Raw genomic sequence first — 18,044 nt, forward strand, 5'->3', positions numbered from 1 at the left:
TATATATACACACATACCATAAGGATCCTTTGCAAGAATTGCTTTTGGTGCTACTAATGGCTCTGATACACCTTTTTTATTTACTGCTCTTACTCGAAATTTGTACTCTTTTTTTGGTGTAAGACCAGTAACATCATAACTGGGTTTTTCTGAAGTACCTACTTCAACCCAACCACCACGACCACCCATATCCTGCATTTCTACAAGGTAATGAGAAAGGGGCATTCCTCCAGTATCAAGAGGTGGCTTCCATGCTAATTTGCACTTGTCTCTAAATATATCAGTGATTTCCAATGGTCCTTGAGGAGGCTGAGGTACATCTGGAAAAAAAAAATTATCAATTTCCATATTATTAGTAATATTAAGATTCATTATTACAATTCCATTTACATCTCCAATACAAAGGCTCATTGTAGGAGGCCCACACTTACATACCAACCCATCAATTCATTCATCGACAAACACTCAAAACAGACAGTTACAACTTTTCCACTTTCACCACTCTCCAAGCCCACTTCCTTGCTAATCTTACTAAATTTCTATGGGTGATTCCCTGTAATTCCCATCTCCCCAACAATGTACTGAAACAGTTAATCTGTTTCAATCCCAGAGTTAACGTTGTGCACTACCGGTATTATTAATGTGGGGAATTTTCTTGCAAAACTTAATTACGAAATCATTATTATTAGACCTAGTAACCTGCAGGGAAAATAAAAAAAAATATAGCGGCAGCATTGTCATTCCATGACTTTAATTTAGATTTCAGTCTTTTCGTTAAGTGCGAGGTCTGTTATATGTATTCTTTCGATTACATAAATGATTTGTGGATGTTTAGAGTGGATAGAAGAAGGGTGGTGTGAAGTGTGACCTGAATGAAGAACTGATGAATGCAAATATGAAATTGATGACAGAAAGTGTTAGTGGCGAGAATGTCGCAGGGAAAATGAGTGCACATTTGAAAACGAAGAATGGTGAGAAAGAGAGGCGAAAAAATTTTAAAAAATCAGTAAAAAAGAAAAAGAGCGATTTGAAACCGTAATGGATGTTAAAAGGGAGGAAAGTGAGATGAGAGTGGTGGAAGGAAACGAAATTGAGAGAACGAATGAAATTAGAAATGGCGTGACGCAGAAATCGAAAGTAAAAAAATCAAAAGAATGAATGATAGTGAAAAAAGAATGAATGATGGCGAAAGTTGGACGCATGTTGGACTGAAAGTATGGAAACAAAGAAAGATGAATGAGAGTGAAAGTGAGAAGAGGGGGTCAAGAGTTAGAAAGTTAGAAAGATTGAATGATAGAGAGAATGTGTTGCGAGATTCGGAAGTTTAATTGGATTGGAGGAGGCAAGAAATGAAACGGATGCAAAATGAAATTAAGTGAATTCAGGTTAAAACTTGCCAGATGATAGAATGCACAAGGTATGTTTTCCAGGCGGTAAAATGAGTAGAGTGATTGAGGCATTGGATATGAGGAGGGAGCGAGCAAAGGAGTTAATAGTATTAATTGGTACAAATGATTTGAGAGAGGACAAAGAGCGTGTCAGAATCAGGAAAGGTAGTCAGTGTGTTGCCTACGTATGACTGTGGTGAAATGAGGCAGAGAGCAAGGATTATGAATGATATGCTGGCTGAAATGTGTGAGGAGATGGGAGTACAGTTTGTTAATGTGTGGAATGAGTTTGAGGGACGAAGTGAGCTGTATGGGAGTGATGGACTGCATTTGAGTGCTTATGGTGCGAGTCACTTGGAGAGACTGCTGCTGGAAGGTAGAGAAGTGAATAGAGAGAATGAATCAGATCAAGCAGGATGTGATGTGGAAGAGAAGGAGAGTAAGACAGGAGAGATTCAAGAGGTGGTTATGAATGAGGAAGTGAGTGGTATGAGTATAGAAAATGAGAGAATGGGTGTGCAAGAGGAGCAGGGAAACAGGGAGGCTCAGAGTGGACAGGGGTACACAGCAGGAGAAAGGTGGATGCTCCAAGAGGAGGTGAGAGCATGTGTAGACAAAGAAGGAATGGGATGACCAGGGATCAAGAGGAAACAGTTGGAATTGAAAAGGGTTCTAAAATAAAGAAGCAGAAAGGGAAATGGCCCCAGTCGAGAGGGCTGTGATACGTGGAAGGAAATTAAACTAATCAGAGATATTGATACATTAATGAGAACAGTGTACACACTCTTTTCTCATTCCACAGTGAAAAGACATGAATTTAAAGAAATTGTCGAGGTGTCTGAAAATGAAGCTATTGCCTTCAGACCACTCAATGAAGTGCGGTGGCTATCCAGACATTTTGCATTACAGGCAATAATAAGAAACTATGAGGGACTGATTACATATTTTGAAAAAGACAAATCATATGATCCCGTGGTTATTTATTGTCACAATAAATTAACTAACGTGACATTCAAAGTAGCTGTTAATGTTTTGAGTGATGTTTTTGAAGAAATGGCTTCCCTGTGCAAAATCTTACAAAGGAGTAAGATTTTGCACTTACACCACTAGACAGTCATCATTTTGCCAGAGGGAAGATTAACAAAATCAGGAATCAGTATTTATAAGGTGACGCTTGCTGGAGTGACAGAGTAAATGCTTTACTTAAACAAGAAGAGACTGAACCAGTAGATACTAGGTCCCTGTTAAATTTTATTAATTGTTTATGTGCACATTTAGAGGACAAGATTCCTTGAGAATGAGATACAAGAATGGTCAGTGTCTGATATCTCCTCTATTTCACATTGTGACAGTTTGGGAAGCACTGCCTTAGAAGATAGAAATATAAGATCTGACAAGTTGGAGTCTTTCTCATTTGGTAGTAAACATGCTAATGCCCTTTGTCTTAAATATCATGATGTCTGGATGATACTACATAAATAATTAGTCAGTTTAATGATTTCAAATTTTCCATACAAGAAAAAATTAAATGCAAAATTATATCAAATTTTACACAAATGGTTGTATTTGCTCTTCAAAATTAGCAGTTTTGTGATTTGGCAAAGTTGATGGATATTGGAGGAACCTTCCTTGCATCTAATGCAGACTGCGAGCGAAGTTTTAGTCTAATGAATCAAATAAAAAACTAACTTAGAAACCGTTTAGGAGAATGTCATTTGGATATGCTAATGAGAGTGAAAAGTTACCAATTATATGGAAATTCAATTAATTTAGATGGTGTGTATAAAGAGTGGGTGAATGCCAAAGACAGAAGAGAGAAAAAATAAAGAGGTAGAAGCTGGAACTAAACAAGATGAGAATTAGTAACGGACTTATTATGAATGCTTAACAAGGTGAGAATTAGTAATGGGAATATTTTATTATGTATGTTTAGAGTTATTTGCAAAGTTAGAAAATTTAATTAAAGGCAATCAGTCACTAGTGTTATCTTTTTTTTTTTACTTTATTTCTTACTTCTAATCAGATCAATATTAAATCCATATAAAATATTTATGTTAGCTCTGTGATTGATGTCACACAACTTACTTGGTGATGGTAATAATACACACACTTAGAATCCTATCTAGTACAGTCGGTATCATTTTGGCCTCGATGTGCGAAGTCCCCAGATCAAGTCCTGCCCAAGGCTTGTGAATCATGATTTCCGACTCTTTACTGGGGAGGCTACTGCCGTGTGTGGGAACATGGTGGGGAGTTGGGGTGACCTAGCTGATGTCCCATTGACACCAGAAGGTAAAGAGTGAACTAAAATCTTTTAACTTTTTTGCTTAAATGATCAGTATGGTGACTCGTATGGGTGCGCACATACTTTTCAAAAGAAGGCGAATTTTGCACACACGCAAATTTCTGCGCACACTCACAGCAAAAAATTAGAGGGAACATTGCTGTCTGCCCTTCTTGGATACACTTATCACACATCTTCCAGATGGTTCCTTATCATTTTCAGTTTTTAGAAAACCCAAACATACAGGGAGATATTTACACAAACAATCACATCATCACCCTTCTCAACAGTATGGTATTTTAAAAACGCTAACCCACAGAGCAAGAGCAATCTGTTCCAATGACAATGCTCTTACTGCTGAACTGGTTCACTTATGCCACACCTTCTTGGCCAATGGCTATAATCCCTATAAGATAAACAAAATACTAAATGCTCCTAACAAACCCCTCCCACTATCCGCCATAGTGAACTACAACAAAACAGTCACCATCCCATACGTTAAAGGCACATCAGAAAAGATATCTAGAATTCTTAATAAACATGAACTACGCACAGTATTCAGACTGTGTGTGTCAAATTAGCAACTCTCATCCGTTCACCCAAGGACAGCATCCCTCCTTTATCACATCCAGGAGTCTACGAAGTACCCTGCTCGTGTAACCAAGCTTACTACGGTCAAACAGGAAGAACTGTGAACATCCGCATCAGTGAACATAAAAGATACATCTGGCACTATCACTATGGCAAGTCGGGCCTAGCAGACCATGCTTTGGATACCCCTGCACACAGAATCAACTGGAAGAAAACAAAAGTACTGCACATAAACTCTTACAAGTCGGAGAGATTGTTCTTAGAAGCAAGAGAAGCTTTCAAACATACTCCAAATCTCAACAAATATTATTATTATTATTAAACAAGACCTCATGGAGTCAAAGACTCATCTGGGAGGTCCTTTTATCACACACACATCTCATCATACCGTGTAAACACACTCAAACTCCTTGCAGACACCACGCTCTCAGGCAAGGCATTCCAATCATTCACAACTCTGCACGAAAAAAACCTGCCTCTCACTCCCCTACTCACACCCTCTTTATATGGTGGTATAAATTTGCCTAAGATCTGGGAGATAGTCATATTAAGACATAACTAGTACCAGCTTTTTCTCTCTGTTTTTTAGGACTTTAGTCTTTGTGTAGTAACTGCAATTTTTTTTTTTTTTCAGATAGAGGGCACCTAATTAGGACTTTAGTCTTTATGTTGCTGCTACAATTTTGTTAAACTAGTCTGTTGATTACACCATGTTGTTGTAGTCTCACATATTGTGACAAACTGTGTTTTTGTGCTCTGAAGATGCTGGAGAGAACACAAAATTATAAGTCAATAAATTATTATTTACTTATAATTTTGTGTTCTGATATATACTGTCAAAAATAAAACAACAAAAATAAAACTTTTTCAAAGAGAACTGGCAACAAATAAATTTGAGCACTTTCCCAACCTTAAATTAAGAATAACTGTTTTTCCCTGATGCTAAAATTAAACACAGTAAACTGATACAATACAAAGGAAACTTAGAAACATTTTATAATGATTTTGAAAATAGGTTTGAAAAACTAAAAAAGTTAAGCCATGTTTTGAATTTCTTGTGAATCCTTTTGTGATTGATGTCATGAACAATGGATGTTCTGTTGTTGCACCTTGGATTGCAGATATTGCTTCAATAGAGCTTATTGAGCTGCAGGAAGATTTGGATTTGAAGCTAGTACGTAAAAGCTCATCTGTAACTGAATTTGGAAACAAATCCCAGAAGCAAAGTATCCCAATCTTCAGAAAACTGTCTTCTAAATACTCTGTTTCTGGGACAACTTACTGCTGTGAATCTCTCTCTCTCTCTCTTCTCTGCAATGAAATTTGTCAAGAAAAAACACCATGATATCCTCACTAACAGCCACCTCACTGAGCTTCTTAGAATAGCTTTGACATCCTACCATCCAGATTTTAAACTATTAACTGCACAAATTAAGACTCAATCAAAGCCTTCAACAAGCAGAGATTAAACATATTCTTCTTTGATGAGTAGGACTACTACATAGGTCTATTTTTATTATTTATAGATACAATTTTAAAATAATATTTTCTGTGGCTCTTGAACATTCAAAAATGTATAAAAAGTGTTATATGTGGTTCTTATTACTTGCCCATTACTGATATATATACTGTTTATAATGGTGTCCAGGTAATAATAATAATCCGACAAAGCTCTCCTAAGTCCCTCAAGGTTTAACATGTATGTGTGTGTGTGTGGTGTGTGGGGAGGGGAAGTTGAGAGTAGCAACACAGCTACCTAGAGCATCCCAGACCAGTTCAATAGGATTAAGGTTAAGGAGCTTGTATGGGAAGTCCATATGTACAATAGTCACTTCTTGAAGATATTGGTCCACAAGCTTTGCTCAGTGAGGATGAGCATTATTATCTTGTAAGATAAATGTCCCCCCTATTGTAGTCATATATAAATGAACATAGGGATGCAGAACTTTATCTGTATAAGGTTTAGCATCCATGGTTCTTCCCAGAAGATGCACATAGAGGTCAGTGCATACACCCAATGAGATGCACCCCCTTAAACCATCATACTGCTTCAACAATAAGTGTCAATATAAATTAAATATACCAAGAAATTACATACTTGGGTTAATCCTTTATCCAAGTGTAAGCAAACAAAGTTTGCACCTGAAGTATTTTTAGGACTGGGGCAATAGAAGGTAATGACTTTGCATCACTTGCCTTAGTATCCCATAATGCAAAGCACATATCCTTGTGGACATTTATAGCATGATACATATCCACAAAGATATGTGCTTTGCATTATGGGATACTAAGGCAAGTGATGTGAAGTCATTAGCTTCTATATACGAGTTGCCCAGTCCTAAAATTACCTCAGGTGAAAACTTTGTTTGCTTACACTTGGATAAAGGATTAAACCAAGTATATAATTTCTTGGTATCTTTAATTTATATTATAGATCATTAAACTACTGCTGAGTTTAATGATCCTTTGGGTCACTCTTTGTTAAGTAATCTGAGGGATCGCATGAGTTTTCAGAGAGGTATTCCTGCACTTAAGCATACCTCAATAAAGGTCAAAAAGACTGGAAAATAGGGCCACTCTCCTTTTCTTCTAAAGCCATAGTACTCAAAACCATAATGTTACCCACTCAGTTGTACACAATAAATATTACAAATATCACAGAAGCTGAAAAAAAAGCAATGATATACAGTAAACCTGTGTAATTTTTTGGTCCAGCCAATACCAAGAAGTTAAAAAGGAATTTCTTCAACTATAAAAAAGCATAGAGGATTTGGACTTCCATCTTAAAATTCTGCTATTTAAGCAATACAGCTTCTAAAATCCATAAAATATTGCAGAGTAATCAAACACATGTGCAGACCTTCTCTGGTACTACTTGGGTTTTCATCTTCCCCTGTTTGGAGTTAATGATTATAAAGGTCCAAAAGCTGACATTCTTCCTGGATGTCATCTTTATGATGAGTATAGAGAATCAGAGAGCTCTATATGCTCTCTGATTCTCTCCCAAGCTCTTCAAGGAAGACTAAGGGTTTGTCAGATAAGTGTCAATGTACTGACAGTAAAAAGAAAACACAATTGAAATCTGATGCCAAAGAACAAAAGAAAAGACTCATGCCAGCTCAGACGTTGCTCGGTCAAACAACGTCCCCGTCCCCAATCGAGTAATCAGGGTTGGATCAAAAAATCAGTTACTGAAAACAAAGACAAAAAAATTAAACTCAGGTTGATATTCCAGTTGATATTCCATCCTTTACAGGATGGAATATCAACTGGAAAATTTGCAGTTGCTTCAAGAAGAAATACAGATGTGATATATTTGGTATTTCAGAAATGAGACATTGTCAGGAGAATCAAATGGTGGAAGAGTTCTCTGGTCAGGAAATGAAAGTAAGCATGAAGCAGGCGTAAGTTTCCTGCTAACTAACAAGGCCTGTCAGGCAGTGATAGGATACAAACCAGTTAGTGAAAGAATAATGGTTGCAAGATTCAGTGTCCAATCATTTAATATCACAACCATTCAAATATATGTGCCCACTACAGAGAGTGTAGATGAAAGCATTGAGAGATTTTACAGGGATCTACAACTAGAAATTGATGAGGTGCCGAAGAAGGATATACTCATCATTGGAGGAAACTGGAATGCAAAGATTGGCAAACATAACACAGGATGGGAAAGGCTTATGGGAAAATTTGGATATGGACAAAGAAATGAACATGAAGAGATGCTTCTGGAATTTTCCACGGATAACAACCTGATGATTTGCAATACCAAATTCCAACAAAAAGATTGTCGTAAATGGACGTGGTGCTCCTTCAATGGCAAACACAGGAATATGATTGACCTGATATTAATAGACCAGAAATGGAGAACCTCAGTTCAACAATGCAGATTATTCCAAGGAGCTGATATTGATTCGGACCACAGCTTAGTGATTGCGAATATAAGACTAAAACTGAAACAGAAGTACAAAGGAAAGTTCCAAAAAGCTAGAGACATCTCAAAACTAAATGAAGACAGGCTAAGAACAGCATATCAGAACACGTTGGAAACTAAGCTTAAGACCCCAAGTGAAAAACAAAATATAAATACAAGAGCAGAATGACTGACTACAGTGCAAAAAAAAGCAGTAGAGGAAGTAATTCCTGAAAGAGAAAAAATCAACAAGAAATGGATAACTCGGGAAACCCTAAAATTGGTACAAGAGAAAAGAGAACTGAAACTTAAAAGAGATAATTTAGAGGCAGCAGATGAGTTATACCATCAAAAATGCAATAAAGTACGGAAAGCAGCAAGATCTGATAAAGCCAAATAGTTGGAGGGCCAGTGCAAAGACATTGAACAGTACTATGGAGAACACAAAACTAGAGAGGTCTACAAACTTATAAGAAATGTCAATAGGAAGTGGCAAACAAGATCAGTAGCAGTCAAAGATGAAAATGGTGAAGTATTGATGGACAAGACAGAAATCATACACAGATGGACAAGATATTGCAGCAAAGTATATAAAAATCAACTAAATGATACTGCAAAAGAAGTAATCAAAGAACTGAAAGCAATCTCTCCACCAGCAGAGATCTTTGAAAATGACATCTTGGAAGAGGAGGTGAATAAGGCTATAAAACATCTCAAGATTTCGACAAGATTGAAGTACAGTGCAACAAATACTCGCAATACGACTAATAGCAGAGAAAGCTTGAAGAAAGAACAAAAAGATATACTGCTGTTTCATGGACTTCCAAAAAGCATTTAATAATATTGACCAAAATATAACATGGTCTGTCTTAGAATCCTATGGTGTGGACAATAAATTGATCTGCCTGCTGAAAGATATAAACATCTGAGCACAAGCAAAAATCAGAATAGCAGATGAGAATGTAGATTGGTTTGCCACTAGTCAACGCACAAGACAAGGAGACTCAATATCACCAATCATCTTCATCACACATCTGGGAAGAACACTAGATAAGATTAAAGAAGAAGGTGGAGGCATTTCAATAAATGGCATGAGAATAAAGTACCTCTGCTTTGCAGATGCAACAAGGCTGGAACAGACATTGCAAACACTATACAAAGAAGGAAAAAGATATGGACTAAATGTCAACTTTGAAAAAACTAAAGCAATGATATTCGGACAACAGGAGTTACTGAACAGAGTTATGATAGACATTTTTCAACTGGAAAATGTGGAACACTTCACATATCTTGGATGCCACATGATCCATGACTTGGACCCCAAAAAAGAGATAAAAATTAGAATAGCCAGAGCAACAACTATTTTAAAAGCCATGGACAAAATATGGAAGAGCCGGGCTATAAAGATGCAAACTAAACTGCACATTGTAGAAACCTGTATCTTCAGCAGCATGATCTATGGATGTGAGGCCTGGGTACTCCTGAGAGAATCTGAAAGGAGGATATTGGCATTCGAGAGGAAGTACTACAGAAAGATCTTCAGAATAAGCTGGATACAGAAAGCGAACAATGAGGAAATCTACAGACGAATACAACCAAAAGAAAACCTGATCCAGAAAATAATCAAAAGGAAATTACATCTATTTGGCCATATATGTAGAACGAATGATGAGAGAAAATTAAAAACGTTGCTGTTTGGAATGATTGAAGGAAAAAACCAAAGAGGAAGACCAAACAGAGAATGGAGGATGATGACATCGTCAAGTGTTGTGGAAACTCTATACACAAACTGAGTCATCTTGCACAAAATAGAATGCAATGGAAGAATCATATCAAGATGGCAACCTACGGGCATTGGACCCATGGTCGTTGATGATAATGATGATGATGACTACAATACCCTGTGCTTAACTCTAAGACTGCTAAAATGCTGTGGAATTGACATTCTTTCCATTATAAAAAGTAAAATTTGGTATAAAGAAATCTTTAATCTCTTTCATCACGAAGTTCCAGTTTTCCACTGACAACAATATTTTGTTTCACAATTCGATGAAGCTCCAAGGGTACCCTAACTGGAGGTATCTTGCTTGGAGAATTGCATATGGTCACCTTCCAGTCAATACCATCAAATGGAGATACTTTAACATCAGATATCCAATCTGTGACACCTGTTACCAATTGGAAATAGTAGAACATGCATTCTGCAGCTGTCCTCTTGCCCTGCGTATTTGGAACAGATTGTGTAATGTGTTAGGCATTCCATTACTCACAACAGAATAGGTTGTTTATTTACAATACCTACCACAGTAATGGGAAGGGAATTTTGATTTTTATAATTAATGAATTAAAATACCATTTATGGAAGGTCAGAAAGAAACCAGCAATATGGCACACCCAAATGCTTTATAATATTGTATTGTGGAAATTTTATTGTTCAGCAGGCAATTTTTGTATTTAGAAAGAAGCATTTTAGGAGATATCAAAATTATGACTAGATGGTGTAGGCCATCCATATTATACAATATTCACCAGTAGGAGATAAAATTCTGTCTATTCTTGCTATGAGAGGTTTCTTAACAAAACCAAGGCCTTTGATTCTTGCATGTGATATGTTACATACTGCCTAAAGTAGTTGTCTATCAAAAACTCAAGAATTTCATTCTCTCTATCCCAAGATGCTGTCTCTTCATTCCAATCTATATTACCATAGTTAAAATCACTCATAATGATAACCCATTTCTTATTTTCTTATTTGTAAACAAACATAATAACTCATTTTGAGGTCTGTGACAAGTCCCACCACCACAAACGCTACTTCTCATATGTGGCTCTTCCATACTTGTTCCTGACCATTCTTCTCTATCAACCATCCACTCATCCCTGAATCCTCCCTATACCCAAATGTACACCCCCCAAACATCCAAGGCCATTCTATTCCTTCACTGTCTGCTCACAAACATTCACTTTCCAAATTCAGCATCCACGCTTCTCATACAGTCCTTCTTTATCTACTCTAATTCCCACCCCTACTCATTTCTCTGTTTTTGTTTTTTTTTGTTGTTCCTGTTCTCTCCTTCTCATCATATGCATTATTTTAGGGGCCACACTGCACAAGTTGTGAAGACATCACATTGGATAATGGCAATGATGCAGAGGACCCTGACATGCAGAATGTCAGGGTCCACATTCTTTGGAATGTGAAGTATGGGGATAGACTGAGAGAATGTAAGTTGCAAACTCTCATTAATAGGAGGAATGGGGGGAAGGGTTATGATTGAGACATATAAGCTAGTGAGGAGTTGTTATCAGGTTGACATGGAAGAGATTTTTCATGAATCACTTCAAAGCACAGTTGAATGAGCATTGTGTGTGTAATAGTGTGTACCTCCCATGGTGAGTCTCTGATTCCATGTAGGTTAGATTAATAATAATAATAATTAATTACCACTATATTCATAAGTGCTCTTTTAATATCTCCTACTTACTTTCATGCTTTTCTACTATACCTCTTAATTTCTGAGATCTTCTATTCACTGCAGTCTATCTCATACAGTTCCATCCATTCCTCCAATTATACAATATGTTCACAAAAACATTCTTTTACTCCTCATACAGTTTTGCAGCATACTATTCATGATCTTTGCTTCTTAACTCATTGCTATCCTTCTTACTACACTGTTATATTTTACTTTCCTCAATTCCCTTCTGATATCCATTTTCCAGACATTAATTTTCATGCACTTAAAATAAACAACAGGATTTTTATTCACATCTTAGATATATATACTTTCAGAAGAATGGAATGAAATTGACTGCACAGTAATGAATACATCAGTAATTAGTGAAGTGAAATAATATTACTTTTTTTGGACTTGCCTGTTACAATGCACTTGTTAAAAAGTATCTCAAGGATGCTTGAGATACTTTCTGAGCATACGTGATATGTCATCAACTGAAGCTCCCCATGATATCACACAATAAGATAATTTGATGATAAAATAATATGTTTTCATGGCTGTTCATTAAATCCATCCACTATATCCTCCACAGTGTTATTAGTCTACTATTTTTCATCTAATATGATGATCCCATAATCATTCTTTTATCTAATATAAAAAAAAAAAAAAAAAAATCCACTAAGATTTTTCTTGTCCAACTGCACCTCATATTTTCACTTTCAACTCCTATTTTTCTTATTAACCAAGCTTTCACTTTATTTTCTTCATGGCAGGTGATTATTGCTTCATAAGTTATATTATTTTTTTCATCCATACTTCATGGTAAATCTCACTGTTCATCAATTTCAAACCTTCTCTTTTTAACTTTCTGGTGTTTGGAACATATTTAGACATTGTTGCTCTAAATATTTCTTAACCAGCAACAACAACAACAACAAAAAAAAAATTGATACCCTCTAACTACTCATTCCATGCTATTTCTTTGACCTTTAAACCTTCCATAATCACCAGCCTTTTATGTTCCACATATAAGTCACTTTGGAGGCAGATTCAACAACTTAAGGGAGTTCAGCATAGGAATGGGATAGTTTGAGATCCAAGGGAAGTAGAAGAATCTTTTGGATTGGGTTGGATTGCTTTTGAATGCTATGAAATTTTTACGATTTGGAAATAACAGATAAAAATAAAAATACTAAAACTGATGAGGTTTATTATTATTACTATTATCATTACTCTCATCAACAGACTATCATCAACTCAAAAATTCATCATGGGAGGTCCTCACTGTCACTCAAATCTCAATGAACCATGCCTTAAGCTCATTCACTGTTTTCATGCAATGCATTCATTTTTCAACCAAACTCCATTCAAAAAGATGCTACCCACTTCTCTATACATATATAACTTTATATTATATTTTACTTTCCTCAATTCCCTTCTAATATCCATTTTCCAGACATTAATTTACAAAATAAATAAATTTTTTAGTACATTTAATAAATGTACTAAACGTACAGCTTCTAAAATTGGCTACTTGTTTTACACCAGTCTTAATTAATTCCATGAAAAATCTCTTCTGCATTAATCTGGTAATAAACAATTGTGCGTTACCATATTAATGCAGTAAAGTAGAATAATGACAAATGCCCACAGAATTAAAATGGTTATGGTTCCATTGTAAATGGCCTTGATCAGGCTACATGTGGATTACTTGTAGATTTGGTCATCTGATTTTCAAGGGAGATCATTAGTTACTGGAAGGAATCCAGAAGAGTGACTGACATCAAGTCTCTGGAAGTTTTGGTTATTCGTATAGACTTAGGAAATGCTTTTTGCATAGCCTGTTGGACAGGAAGTGCAGAAGAGGGTTACAAGTGGGGTCTCACAGGGCTCAGTACTGTGACCTATATTGTTTAACTTTTATATCAATGACAGTGTCAATGGATTGCAAGGGGATATTAGGTTGTTTGCAGATGATGCGAAGCTGGGAAGGATTATTAGTAATAGTGCAGATGCAGCAGCCCTACAAGAGGATTTGAATAAGCTAGATAGAAAGGCAAATGAATGGGGATGTTGGTTTAATGCAGCAAAATGTAAGGTCTTGAGGTCTGGGAAACATCGATGGGACACTGCGTACTCTATGGGAGGAGTTATACTGGAGAAAGTAGGGGAGACAAGAGATCTGGGATTGATGATTGATAGAAACCTGAAATTTAGGGGACATATTGCAAAGGAGGTGAAGGTAACACAGAAGTGTGCTGCAATAATGAGAAGGACACTGACCTGCAGAGATAAAACCGTTATCATTCCATTGTATAAGACCCTAATCAGACCACACTTGGACTATTGTTCTCAGATTTGGTTCCCAGAATTTGAAGGGGATAAATTATTATTATTATTATTATTATTATTATTATTTGTCACCTCCAGGGAGTCCAAAGACTCATTGAGGGAGTGTAGAGTAGATGCCCTCCCTCAATGAGTCCAAAGACTCATCGAAGGAGGGCATCTACTTCGGGAGTTCTTTCGCTTGGTTGAATAGCGGGAAGGAGTGATGACAAGAGGCCATCCCTGGAAGTCACGAAAGGAAACTGTGAGCAAGAAGGTGAGGAGTGGTTTCTGTGCATGGAGGTGGTTGAACCATGGAATGCATTGCTTGATGGAGTGGTGAGAGAGAGAGAACGGTCAATAAGTTTAAGGAGTGGTATGATAGACTGTGTTTCTTAGGGGGGACCTCCCACGATTAGTCTTTTGACTCCCTGGAGGCCTGAATAATAATAACAGGTGATATGATTGACACATATAAAGTTCATAAGGAGTTATGAACTTTATATGCATTAATCATATCACTTCTGCACATCTCTTCTGCATTAATTTGGTACCAAGAAGTTGTTTTCATAGTTTTCAAAGAATGGAACACAACTGGTATACAAAAAACAGCCAATACTGGAAGCTGAACAATTGGAGTATGTGTTCAGGGAAGTGAGGGGCACTTCTTTTTTGTATAGGGTTAGGTTGATGACTGAAATGCATTGTGTGTTGAATGTGGAAACAGTGAAACAGCTTAATCCTTTCAAAAAAAAAAAAATGAGTGAAACAGCTTGTATATGAATGATATTGGCGAAGATTTGGATGGAGATATTCAGTTGTTTGCAGATGATGCAAAATTGGGACGAACCATAAAGAGTAATGAAGATGTTGTGGCCTTGCAAGAAGACTTGAATAAATTGAGTGATTGGGCACAGAAATGGGGATGTGAATTCAATATTGCAAAATATAAGGTTTTAAAATTTGGAAAATAAAGATGGGATGCAGAATTTATGCTTGGTGAGAATATATTGTTGGAGGCAGAGGAAATAAGAGATCTGGGGGTGATAGTGGATAAGGATCTAAAATTTAGGGGACACATCGCCAAAATTGTGAAGACATCACAAACACTTCTGGGAATGATGCGGAGGACACTGACGTTTAGAAGTAGGGAGATTCTTGTTCCATTGTATAAGGCTTTGATTAGGCCACACATGGACTATTGTGCCCAGATTTGGTCACTGGGTTTTCAGAAGGATGAAGAGATGTTGGAAAGGGTCCAAAGGTGACTGACTAAGGTAGTTTCTGACCTCTGGAATGTTGAGTATGAGGAAAGATTGAGAAGATGTAATTTGCAGAGTCTGGTGAAAAGAAGGAAGAGGGGAAATATGATAGAGACCTATAAGTTGGTAAGGGGTTGTTATAAGATCAATGGTGGAGAAGTTCTACAGAGAATAGTGGGAGATCAGGGGAGAACCAGAGGTCATCCATGGAAACTGTATAAAGAGGGTGTGAGTAGGGGAGTGAGAGGCAGGTTTTTTTTCATGCAGAGTTGTGAATGATTGGAATGCCTTGCCTGAGAGTGTGGTGTCTGCAAGGAGTTTGAGTGTGTTTAACGCTCGGTATGATGAGATGTGTGTGTGATAAAAGGACTTCCCAGATGAGTCTTTGACTCCACGACGTCTTGGGGAAATAATAATAATAATAAAAGGTTTTAATATAAAAACACGATTAGTTTCAGCCTGTAATAGCTTTATCAGGTGACATTATAAAAGAAAGAGAAAAGAAAAAACGCTAAACACTGAAGGTTAAAAGACTATGAACAACGTAGAGAGTCTCTATACATAATTAGCATGAAAACATTGTAGTTGTATTTAAAGCTGTTCTTTCATTTGTTGCATTGTTTGGAGAGTGCGTGCTTGCAGCATCACGTGGACGCCAGTACATGATTACAGCTGAATGACTATCTGGGAGGTTGTAGTTCAAGTTATTATTTAGATGAACAGGATTGAAGATGATTTCTCTAGATTCCATGATTTTTCTCTCTAGTTCATCATTGCAGTGGAAGATGTTAGTAGATTTTTCCCAGCAGACTTTGTGACTTTGGTTTTCATCATTAGGATTAGCCGAGAAAAGGATATGACTTGATAATGCACTGGCTCACTGTCTCTTGTAAGCAATGTCCCTCATGTGTTCTTCCATATGCAATTCGACAGATTTGTCTGTCTGCCCAAAATAAGGAATATCACAATCACACAATATTTTAAATACACCAGGGTATTTGAATTGATGATGACAAGGTTTTGGGTGGCTTATTAAGAAACGGATCTTTGGAAGTGGAGTGAACTAGGTTCTGATATTGTATTTTCTTAGAATGTTTGCTAATTTATGTGAAACTGTAATTATGTAAGGAATAGATATATTGCCTTTGAATCTATTTGTTTCTTCTGAGTAATGTCTAGGAGGATTAAGAATGAATTTTTCAATGATTCTCTTGGAATATCCATTAACTTCGAAAGAAGTTTTCAGATGGTTTATTTCTGTAAGAATTTCATTTCGGTCATTCAGAGGAGAACGAGCTCTATGTCCCAAGGTGGAAATTATTCCAAGCTTATGAGGAGGGAAGTGATGGGACTGACTATGCAGATATTTGTTGGTATGTGTGGGCTTTCTATATATTGATAGTTTGAGTTTACCAGAAGAGGTTAAATCCTTTTTACTTAAATCTCGGTTCTAGTCATTCAGTTCTTCATAAAAATAAAAATAAAATATATATATATATATATATATATATATATATATATATATACACACACACACACACACACTTTGTCAGGGTGGAGAACTTGCATATTTTAATGATCCTGTGAGCTATACCAGCAGTAGAATTGCTACCATAATATCCTCCCAAGGTAGACAAGTCACAGGAGAGAGGTCAGTTGAAGAGATTCACCCTGGTCCTCCAGAATGGAGTTGAGCATGAGCTGACAATCCCATCTTGTAAAAAATCAACTAGTCATGAAACATGTACCAAGTAATCTTCTCTGGATGGAATTAAATGGATATTGACTCAAGCCCTGGAATAATGGTATTTGAACAAGTTTGAAATTGTGAGAATTTTGTGCAGACTGAGAATTTCATGAAATTATACCTGAATTAAATAGATATAAAATGGAAGTAATAGCAATACAAGAAACACAGTATGCAGGAGAAGGTAATTCAAAAAAAAAAGAGAACCTTTTGCTACTTGATGGTGGAAACAACTCTGATAAACATAAACTTGAACTTGGAACAGGTTTCATCATTAGGAAAAAATTCTGATAATCTCTGAATAATTTGAAGCTTATAATGAAAGAATAAGCAAACTCAGAGTATAAGCAAAATGGTTCAAGATAACCTTTAATGTATATGCACCTACAGAAGCTGCAGAAGAGGAAATAAAAGATGAATTCTATGAAAAACTGAAACTAATCCTTAAAAAAATTCCTTAAAAAAACTTAAAATTATAAGCCAATCTGTATATCTGGAGTTGAGGTGAAGGTACTACAGAGATTGGTGAGAAGTAGGATACAGAATTGCGTTTGAAGCAGCAGTATTCTTATGGTTATCAGCATGAGTTTGTTAAGAGGGAGATCATGTTGACAAATACCTTGGAAAGGAGAGATACATATACAGTGGTGTACTTGAATTTTGCAAAAGTTTTTGATAGGCTCCCACATGACAAACTATAAAATAAATTGAAACAGATTGCATTGGATAATAGACTTCTGAGTTGGATCAGTGACTGGCTGTCAGATAGGAATCAGAAAGTTATATATGAAGGTGTAGTATCCCCTAAGAAGAAGGTCACTAGTGGTCACTAGTGACCTTTAGAGAGAGACCGCAGTGTACACTACGGTCACTACTAGTGACCGTAGTGTACACTGCAGTCACTAGTGTACCACAGAGGTCAGATTCAGGACATTGTGGTTCAATTTGTATGTGAATGATATTGCGATGGGTTATTCTAGTGATATGCAGCCATTTGCAGCCAATGCAAAATTGGAGAGAGCAATGCAGAGTCAAACAGATTCTATGAACTTACAGGAGGACTTGAATAGATT

General features: G+C 36.5%; 1 protein-coding gene across 1 annotated transcript in view; it reads right to left on the reverse strand.

The window, feature by feature from the left end:
* The window catches only part of LOC150096673 (twitchin-like), a 2,440,784-nt gene that overhangs the window by 1,765,438 nt on the left and 657,302 nt on the right, over positions 1-18,044 (reverse strand). Inside the window, exon 30 of the mRNA XM_090408679.1 lies at positions 18-320. Coding sequence (XP_090264805.1) covers positions 18-320 — 303 coding nt within the window. The remainder of the gene's footprint in view (positions 1-17; positions 321-18,044) is intronic.

The sequence above is a fragment of the Typopeltis vanoorti genome, chromosome 18, assembly GCF_054136105.1.
Source record: "Typopeltis vanoorti isolate ZY-2024b chromosome 18, IOZ_Tvanoo_1.0, whole genome shotgun sequence".
In the NCBI taxonomy this organism is placed as follows: domain Eukaryota; kingdom Metazoa; phylum Arthropoda; class Arachnida; order Uropygi; family Thelyphonidae; genus Typopeltis; species Typopeltis vanoorti.